Here is a 10,741-nt window from a genome sequence, read left to right as displayed (position 1 = left end):
ACCAGGACACTTCGTATCGAAGGGGTTGCCGTAGAAACTTCAAAAAAGCCTCATTCAATTGGAAATTGAGAGGGTTAGGGCCCTGTTTAATAGTCAAAGTGATTGGAGGGCGACTATCCCCCTCCCAAGCTCATTATTTCTCCAAACACATCCAATCAAAATTTTTAGATAGCCATTTTGTTCAACGTAATTGAAAGGTCCGGAAAATATGTCTTTCAGGATGACAACCCCCCCCCGGCCCTCAGGGAAAGGATTGTAAGTTCTACCCTAGTGGTATATAAGGCATCAAACAGTTCTGTATCAGACTCTAGTAAGGAGCGACCCGGCTCAATAGTAACCAAAACTCTAAAAAATGGAATTTGGATACCAATAGTTACATCAAAAGAATTGCATTTTAATGCTGATTTTAAATATATAAGTTTCATCAAGTTTAGTCTTACATATCAAAAGTTGAGAGCCTGAGAAAATGTGCCTTATTTTATAATAAAGGGGGAAATACCCCTTTAAAGTAAAGGAATCTTAACAAAAACCATCCCATCAGATCCAGCGTATCAGAGAACCCTTCTGTAGAAGTTTCAAGCTCATATCTATAAAAATGTGAAATTTTTATATTTTTTCCCAGAAGACATATCACGGATGCGTGTTTATTTCTTTGTTTGTTTGTTTTTGTTTTTTCCCCAGGAGTTATCGCATCGACCCAGTGGTCCTAGAATGCTGTTAGAGGGCTCATTCTAACTGGAATTTAAAGTTCTAGTACCATTTTTAAGTGACCAAAAAATTTGAGGGCACCTAGACCGCCTCCAGCCCTCATTTTTCCCCAAAGTGACCAGATCAAAATTTTGAGATGGCCATTTTGTTCAGATAGTCGAAAAACCTAATAACTATGTCTTTGGAGACGACTTATTCCCCCACAGTCCCTGGGGGAGGGTCTGCAAGCTACAAACTTTGACCATTGTTTACATATAGTAATGGTTATTGGGAAGTGTACAGACGTTTGCAGAGGGAATTCTTCGCGTTAGGGTGGGGTTGAGTCAGGGGAGGGGGCTGCATGTGAGGATCTTTCCATGGAGGAGTTTATCACGAGGGAAGAGATTGTTTAAAAAAAATGAATAAAACAAATAAAAAAGTTTTTTCAAGTGGAAGTAAGGAGCAGCATTAAAACTTACATCGAACAAAAAATATTACATATATAAGGGGGTTCACCTCCACAATACCTTGCTCTTTACGCTAAAGTATTTTTTGTAATCTCAACTATTTATTCTACGGACTTTATGATTCAGGGATTATTCTTAAAGAATTGGGACGAAATTCAAGCTTTAGTGTTAAGAGCAAGGTATTGACGAAGGGGAGAACCCCTCATATACGTAACAAAAATATACAAATATAGAAGTTCGCTACGTAAATTAATTCGTAAGTTACGTATATTTATTACTAATAAAAACGTTTGCAAAAAAAGTTCTAGTTGTATTTTTAAGTAACAAAAATTTGGAGGGCGATTAGGCCTCCTCCACCACCTCTTTTTTTTTATCAAAATCGTCCGATCAAAACTATGAGAAAACCATCCTCCCCCACCTTTTTTTTCAAAATTGTCCAACCAAAACTATGAGAATGCCATTTAGCCAAAAAAAATAAATTAATATGCAAATTTCGTTTTAATTTTTCATGTATTGTGATCCAAAATCAAAACATTCATTAATTCAAAAACGTTCAGAAATTCAATAAAAAAACAAGTTTTTTAACTGCAAGTAAGGAGCGACATTAAAACTTAAAACAAAAAGAAATTATTCCGTATATGAAAGAGGTTGTCCCCTCCTCAACGCCTCGCTCTTTACGCTATAGTTTTTTTTGCTTTAAAAAGTAAAACTGTGACAAAGACTCAAACTATAGCGTAAAGAGCAAGGCGTTGAGGAGGGGATAACCCCTTTCATATATAGAATAATTTCTGTTCGTTTTAAGCTTTAATGTCGCTCCTTACTTGCAGTTAAAAAATTGTTTTTTTTTATATTTAATATATAGGAAGAGTGATAGTAAAAACTCCAGAATGGACTCATTTGATTGGAAATCAGATATTCCGGTGCTCTTTTTAAGATCGAGAGTGATCGAAGGGTGGAATTCCTCGTATTTCCCCGAAATACATCTAACAGAAATTTTAATATGGCCATTTGTTGACGCATAAAATTTGAAAAATAGCTCATTGTCTAGGAATTGAAAGGGGTAGTGCTCGATCTAATAGTCGAAAGTGATTAGAGACATCCAATCAATATTTTGATATAGCTAATTTATTCAACGTAATTGAAAGGTTCAGTAATTATGTCTTTAAGGACGGCATCCCCCCACAGCCCTCTGGGCAAATCTTGTAAGTTATGCCCTGGGAACATATAAGGTAAATATAGAATGGGTGGTCGTATAAATTTTGGAGGGAGCACATTGGATCGGTAATCAGAAGTTCCAGGGCTCTTTTAAGATTCAGAGTGATCGGAGGGTGGATACCCTCCACACCTCGTATTTACCCGAAATACATTTGATAGAAAATTTTGAGATGACCAATTGTTGTCTTAGAAACTTCGAAAAGAGCTCATTCGTTTAGATATTGAAAGAGATAGTGCCCTTTTTAATAGTTAAAAGTGATTAGAGGGCAACTCATCCCCCTCCCACGCCCACCATTTCTTCAAACACATTTAACTTTTTGATAAAGATATGCATTTTGTTCAACGTAATTGAAAGGTCCAGAAATTATGTCTTTGAGGGTGACAACCCTCCGGAACACTCAGGGCGAGGGATTTAAGTTATGCCCTGGGGATATATAAGTTGCATATAGAAAGGGTGATGGTATAAATTTCGGAGGAGGTTCTTTGGATTGGTAATCAGAAGTTATAGAGTTTTTTCCAAGACACAGAGTGATCGGAGGGTGGATACCCCCCATAACTCGTATTTTTCCAAAACACCTTTGATAGAAATTTTGAATTGACCATTTGTTGTAGTAAAAACTTCGAAAACAGCTCATTCAATTGGAAATTAAAAGAGCTAATGTCCTTTTTAATACCAAAACCAGCAAAGAATTAACATGAGTAGCACTGATAACGTCTTCTCAAGACCAGAACACAATTTGAGCTTTACTGAAAACAAAATACGCTTGAAACGTTTTCACCTTTCATAACGCTTTCAAATACGCTTGAAACGTTCTTACTTTCATAAATAAAAAAAATTAAAACCTCAAGGAACAAACGACAGTATATGTAAATTAAACTGACAATCCACGGTCATTTGTTGTTGTTTTTTGTTTGACTCGTTTGCTTTTTGTTGTTTGGCGAGTTTGACTCCCCAGTTATTATAATTTCTGTTTGTTTTGAATTTAATTTATTTATTGATAGTGGTTTCTGGTAGTTTTACGCTTGGAAGATTATTTAACTTAATTTTTGCTCATTCTTTGGCTTAATGGGGCTTTTTACTTTTCTTTCAAAAACTTGTCTTGTGAAAGAATCTTTTTAAAGTAATAAAAAAAAACCTGAAATACATAGCAGTAAAACGTAATTTAAGACTACGCCATTCAGACAACTTTTATTTTGTAAAACATAACGTGTACCAACCAAGTCTACGAAAAGTCTTAAAATACGCCCTAGAATTGTTAACAGATAGAAAACATCGTAAAACTAGCCAATCCATCCAGGGTTTTATTAGCCTTTTTCGATCTGAAGATTCACCCAAGAGGATTTTACTTTAAACCCTCCTCCCTAAGTGTCAATTTGCAAATAATCACCGTTATACATATTTTTATAAAGCCTAAAATGAATCAATTTAGTTAAATAAAGAGTTAAAATAGAATAACATATTTCAAAAATTTTTAACCTTTTGGCAGTCTCAAAATTTTTACTCGCTTTTCGGCAGTCCGAAAAGTTGTCTGAAAAGCTACTTTGCCGTGGCAAAATTTCGATGTGCTTTACAGTGAGCCCTCTCTGAACATTCTGGGAATATTCTTCAATGCAGACACCCCTGGAGGGGGGAGGAAATATTACTGTGCCCGTAATTATACTTCTCATCCAAAATTTCATATTTATGTAGATAGAGGCTTAAAATATAAACAACACGGTTCTTTGATATGCTGAATTTAATGGTGTAATTTTGGTTAAGGTCATTCTCTCGTATAGGGAGGGGAATATCCTCTTTTTTAAAGTCATATAAGTTTTCTTAGACTTTTAGCTTCTGGATGGTAACGTGAAACTTAATGAATCTCACATATCTAGAATCATCATAAAAAGTTGATTTGTTTCATATTTTTATTTTGGTCAAAACTTTTTTCAGAGTGTCAGTTACTGTTTGCAAGAGTCACTCCTTACTTACAATATGTTAACAAAAACCGTTTGAGAAATTAATAATTATATTAGCCTCAGCTAATGTTGCAGAGGCCTTTGTGTGGATGGAGAATGTGCCTCAGTGCTTAAGGCCGTGGTTAAGTGAACTTGAAAACATCGAGGTTCAAAATTGAAGTTAGGGAAGCCTTCTGTTTCTCAATCCTTTTGAGACCATCGATTGTCAAAACCCTTCAAATAGCACTTATTCATTAGCGGAAATAGCAGGTTAATTATACCAGCTTGTCAATCTGGTCTCTAGGGCGATTTTAAACGATTCTTTCTGGCAAAAAACTTGTAAAAATTTCAGGTAGCTGAAAATATTTTATGGGACTGTTCGAAAATAGGAAAATACATCGAAAAATGGTTGCAATCATCTTATAGGCTATTGTCTTCTGCTCATGATAGTACCCATTTTGTTCTAAAAGCAATATCCTTCATAGAGTACACTTGTGAGAAAGAGCTATACATTTTCTAAGATTTCTAAGCAATTAGAGGAAACAGAGCAAAATCCTAGCAAACATTTTGTAGCATCTTCAAGAAGCTACGGCCTGATATTAAAAGTGGTATCATCCGCCAATGAATACTTGAGCACTTTTTAAATATAAATTTTCAATGGGATTTTCCAGTTCCATTAGTTCACTTAATCATAGCCTTAAGAGGTTTATTTTATTCCTAAATTTTCTATCTTTTATTGAGCCTTCGAGGCCATTGATTAATTCACTTTTACAGGTTCAGAATTACTTGGAAATCTTGGACTTGGCACTAGTAATTTAGGAAACCCGACAGAATGTACTAATCCTCCACAAAATTCGGTATGTTATGAATGGGCAGGTGGAGTGCAAACTTTGACCATAACGGATAACTATCCTTGCTACCGAGTCCATTGGGAAACAAGGACCAATGTTTTAAAGGTTAGTAGGGCTTTCTCTTAGATTAATGGTAGACAACTATCAGTTAAGTTTGAAGGAGTAAGCTCTGCATCATGTCCAAATCACCCATAAGATTTATGGTTGCGGTTTAATCTAGCCTTCATGTTGGTTGATCTTCATCCCTTCCCTCAGCAATAACTAGTTAAAATTATATGACTTCACATTATTTTTAAATAGTATATTGATCTTAGGGCACACATACATAACAAAACACATGCACAAAATGCAAGCAAAACAAGCAAGGGGTATTACTTCATAGTATACTTTTAGTTCATATTATGCAGAATAATTGTAGCTAACACATTGTGCATGAAGGCGTGCTATTCTTCCCTCCCCCCTAATGTTCAAATATATACCCCAAATTCTAAATTATATAATGAAAAATTGCATGGTAATCTGGTGACCCAAATTATATATTGAAAAATCACTCTTCTTTATCTGGTTCTCGTTTGATCTTACGACAGATTTTTCAAGAAAAGTCCCCAGGGGGCAATAGGATAACGCCCTAGAGGATACCTCCATAGGAGGCACGGAAAAAGGGGCACCTTGTCCCTGGGGATTCATAAGAGAAAGTAGGGCACCCCCACCCGGGGCTGTAAATACAGATGGAGGAGGAAGTAGGCCCCTCAAATGTACACTCAGCAGGGCCCACCATTGTTTGGACACATCCTATGAGTTACACTTACAATCCTTCTCCCAGTAATGGGTTAAATTGCATGATGACACAGAACACCATCGTGTAAGGATCCACCATAGAAGGACAAGTGGAGCAGGGTGTAAGGTCCAGCCACTCGAGGAAATTATTGCTTAGTAAACGAAATAGTATTTGCACGAGACTTGGATTATAATTCTTCTAATACTTCTTCTGTACTTCTTCTGATAATTCTTCTGCGCGTGGTCTGTTTTGGTCGTCGTTATCGGGCTGGAATTCCTTTTCCTAGATAATTTACATACAATGGGCTGCTTCCCCGCATTTATTTATATACAATGCACAATATTTGTAGGCATGAATATATAATAAGTGGTAGGTAAGCTTGAGACTGTAGCTAGGCTTGAGACTGTCTTTGCCGGATTTCGACTCTTGTTGATATCAGAGTACGGCCTAGGACCATTGCTTTTCGTGAAGCCAAAACAATTTCAGTGATTTAAAGAATATGAAAATTGGGTATTGGAATATTACGACTTTATTTCGACTGACAAATTCAGAAGATTTAAACTGGACTTATTGGAAGTTTTAGAAATACATATTCCTGGGGTAGGAAGCTTGAAATCAGGTGATAAAGAAGTTATTTAATCAGGCAGACAGAATCGGCAAATAGACAGGGAGTGGAGCTCATGATGAATAAGGAAGCTGCTAAGTTTTAGTTGGGCTGGAAAGGTATTAATAATAGGATAGTAAAAGCTCATTTTATGCTCAAAAAGCTCAGAGTATCAGTTATAGTAGTACGCCCCTGTAGAGACGACTGACTTTGATACTAGTGACTCAGATGAATTTTACTTACAGTTGCAGGAGCAAAAAGACAGGGTCCCAGGTAGAAACGGTGTTTTTATTAGGAGATTTAGACCCCCCAGGTAGGTAGAAATAGGGATAGATGGTGTCCTAGCCTAGGTAAATTTGGTGTAGGAAAAGAAATTTTGAAGGTATAACAATCTAGTTATAGCCAATATAGCGTTTGGTCATAAAATGGCCCATAAGTTAACGTGGATTCACGTGATGGTGAGACAGCAAACCTTATTGATTATTTTATTATAAACCGAGGACTGGCAGGATCAACATAAGATAATAGGGTGCATTGGAACCCTCTTATAGATGTTAAAAGTAAACTTCACCATCTAGCGGTGTCTAAGGTTAATTGAAAGCTGAAATTTCGGAAGGGTAACTCCCTCACCGGAAGTTATGATGTTGGTAGACTCCAAGATGAGAATTTGAGAATAACGTTCAAAAAACAATTAAATACGAGGCTGGGGAGTTTAAAATTTGACGATGTGTACGATGGATGGAATAATTATAGGAAAACAATTTGCGAAGCTGCTGATGGTGTCTTAGGGAAGAAAATTCGGAACACAGCAAGGAACATTAGTGAAAAGTTTTATGTTTAACTGAGAGGATTAGAGGCTTTTACAAGAAATATCTGAGTGATAGATCGTATGAAAACCAGAGGAATTTAAAGAAAGTGGAGAAAACATTAAAATATAAACTAAGGAGGTGTGAAGTGGAGGCAATGTATAAAATTGCCGAGAATCTGGAAGCTGCAGCTAGACGGCATAATATTACATTATTGTACTGGCATGCTAATAAATTAAGTAGTCGATCCGGAGTTGTCCCAGTTAAAGATAAGAACGGGGCCACAATTAGTTATAAGGATAGAGTTAAGGAGATATGGGCAGAACATTTTGAGAATGTGCTAAGTCGAAATAGAGTTACGGGAAAAGATATAGAAAAATATGAAAAAATGGCTGGGATCTGAAAGAAAATCTGTTTTGCGCGGAAGAATTAGCGACAGTAATTAAAGGATTAAAAGGCACTAAGGCCCCAGACACTGATAAAATGGTGGCTATATGATAATATGGTGGCTCTGAGGTTAGAAATAAGTTACTTATGATTATGAATATATCATCAGTGACTTAATTTGACTTGATTAATTATCGAGGTATAAAACTGGTTTCTGTAGGTAGCAAATTACTTAGTAAAATGATACTTTTAGACTGAGAGATGCTGTAGACAAAGTTATAAGAGAAGAACAGTGCGGCTTTAGAAGGGTTGACCAAATTTTCCCTCTTAGATTAATAAATCAGAAATGCCTGGGTTATCAAAACCTTTCATTCTCAGTTTTATAGAGTAGGAGTGAGCGTTTGATTCTGTTGATAGAAGACATTTAGCGAAGGTCTTATTCTTGTATGGTATACCAGACAAATAAATTAATTAGGGCTATATACAAGAATAACACTGCTGCAGTTAAGGTAGGAAATGAAGTTAGCAGCTATTTTTTGTATTGAATTAGGAGTTAAGCAAGGTTTTGTTCTATCCCCCTTTATTTTGATCATTTTGATGACCTTTGTCTTAAAGAGTATAGGAAAGGCAATGGGAAAAAACGTGATCGAATGGGGAGGAAAAACTTTCTTGGATTTAGATTATGTTGATGATTTAAATATCCTAGATGAAGGTTTGAGCAAAGTGAATAAACTTTTAGAGGTTTTGTGAGTTCAGAGTGCTCGAATAGGTTTGAGAATTAATTGTTAAGAAGACTCAGTCATTAAGACTAGGAATGAGTAAAGATGAAAAGGTGACATTTAGTAACGAAAATTTTTATCAGGTGAACAGCTTCACTTACCTAGGTAGTAATATTAGTAAAGACGATGGGAGCAGTGAAGATGTTAGAAGTAGAATAGCCAAGGCTCAGGGTGTTTTTTTACAGTTAAAAAAAGTTTGGAAGAATATGAAGATAAGTCTGCGAACCAAGAGTAGCATATTGGAAGCTACAGAGATGACAATGGTCAAATATGGTTCTGAAGCACGGGCACCCTGAAAAACTAGGTGTTTCCGGAGATATTCCCCACAGATTGTTCTGTGTGCCCGGCTGACTCACCATATTTCAAACAGTAGGCTATACGAAAAGTGTGGTTAAATTCCGCTTTATGGGGTTATAATGAGAAAAAGGTTGAGATGGCTATGGAACGTTTTTTGGATGAAGGATGGCAGATTACCGAAGACTGTCCTTTTCGGCCAACCGTCTAGGGCTAAACAAAAAGCACATTGTTCACGGTTGGGGTGCATGGATGTCATTAAGAAGTTTTTTTTCTTCAAGAATCTGGTCAAAACTAAGATAAGCCTGAATAATTCAAGCATTGAGAGAGAGGATCAGCATAGTAATATATATCTTTTATATTTAAAAAAACTTTTATATTTACTCTTTTTAAAAAAAAGAGTAATATATCTTTTTTACCTGCATATTTGTAAGGAAATTGGCCTAAGAAACTGAGTAGACAACCAGGCTAAGGGAACCACAGCTTTTATCGGTTCATCTAACCGGGGTTAAAACAGTCACGAATTAATGGCACTAAGTTTGGATTTAGCCGAAATTGAACCAACTTTCTCTCTTTTAAATGGCTTTTACACGGTTTCAAAACAAATTAAAAAAGTCCAAGACCCCTTAAATATACCGAGTACCTTAGCGGTAAATATACCGCTAAGGCCTTTTTCAACCAAAATGCAAACTTTCAACCAAAATCCGAGGGAGAGCCAGTGGGGTTTTTTCGTCATTGGGGATTGTATATTATACTCTGTCTGCAGACCGCGTGCCTCTGGATATGGGGTTTCTCCCCTAACTAAACACTCCGATCAGGACGGCCGCAACCTCTTGTGGCGGGTGGAGCCCACCCCGGGAATTTCAGTACCTAGGTTTAACCTAGCTCTAATCAGATTCCAGGCCTAGGGTCGGTTGGGCTAGCGACCCTCCACCCGAATTTTAAGTGCTACGAAAAGTGACAATATAGCCTCGGACCCTGATTCCCTTTTAAGATCTCGACTATCGCGCGTCAATGGACATACTGACGACGTCAGAAAGACTGACAGACTAAACCTTATGGACCGAAAGGGACTGCGAATAGCAACCTGGAATGTCTTGACTCTGAATGCACCTGCGTCAAAGAACCTACTCTCTGAAGAACTTCGTAAGAACAAAGTGTCAATTGCAGGTCTTACAGAAACACGTCTTACCGGAAGCGGAGAAGAGCAAATAGGTAACAGTGACTCATTGCTCTGGTCTGGAGGAAGCTCGAGAAGGAATGGTGTTGGCCTTGCACTAAATAGCCTTACAAGAAAGGCCTTACTTTTACACGAAGCTGTATCTGACAGATTAATGAAGGCCCGCTTTGGACACAAGTATGGCAAGATGACTGTCATCGTATGCTATGCCCCGACCGACGATTCTGATGATCCGATTAAGGAAGATTTCTAATCTTCTTTGTCCAGATGCCTTGCAACAGTACCCCCCTCCCTATGATATAACTGTTCTCCTTGGCGACTTTAATGCGACAGTGCGCGATGATATGGGTGTATGGCGTGGCACAGTTGGTCCTGTATCCCCAGATCCACTTAACGACAATGGGCTCCGTTTACGTGAACTGTGCCGATCTCACGACCTTTACATTGCAAACACCTACTTCCAACGCAAAACTATCCATCAGTACACGTGGTATAGTAATGACGGTCGTACAAAGAAGATGATTGACAACGTCATTATTTCCAAACGCTGGAGATCATTGGTGAAGAACTGCAGAACTTACAGATCAGCAGAGCTTGGAAACGCAGACAATAGGCTTGTGTGCGCCAATCTTCGGCTTCGCCTCCATGCACAACGATCGGAAAGAAAACCCGTCACTGCAGATATCGGGAAACCAAAGGAACCAGATACTCGCCAGAAGTACTGTATCGAGATATCGAATCGCTTCGAGGCCCTTGGC

At 37.5% G+C, this 10,741-nt stretch overlaps 2 protein-coding genes across 2 annotated transcripts in view; one reads left to right on the top strand and one right to left on the bottom strand.

Moving 5' to 3' along the window:
- LOC136033242 (tafazzin-like) overlaps positions 1-10,741 on the bottom strand; it is an 80,588-nt gene that overhangs the window by 36,801 nt on the left and 33,046 nt on the right. The window lies entirely within an intron of this gene.
- Positions 1-10,741, top strand: part of LOC136033241 (myogenesis-regulating glycosidase-like) — a 39,327-nt gene that overhangs the window by 1,882 nt on the left and 26,704 nt on the right. Inside the window, exon 2 of the mRNA XM_065713957.1 lies at positions 5,079-5,260. Within this exon, the coding sequence (XP_065570029.1) occupies positions 5,079-5,260 (182 nt within the window). The remainder of the gene's footprint in view (positions 1-5,078; positions 5,261-10,741) is intronic.

The sequence above is a fragment of the Artemia franciscana genome, chromosome 11 (genome assembly GCF_032884065.1).
Source record: "Artemia franciscana chromosome 11, ASM3288406v1, whole genome shotgun sequence".
NCBI classification, from domain to species: domain Eukaryota; kingdom Metazoa; phylum Arthropoda; class Branchiopoda; order Anostraca; family Artemiidae; genus Artemia; species Artemia franciscana.
This window is presented reverse-complemented; position numbering and strand designations above follow the sequence as displayed.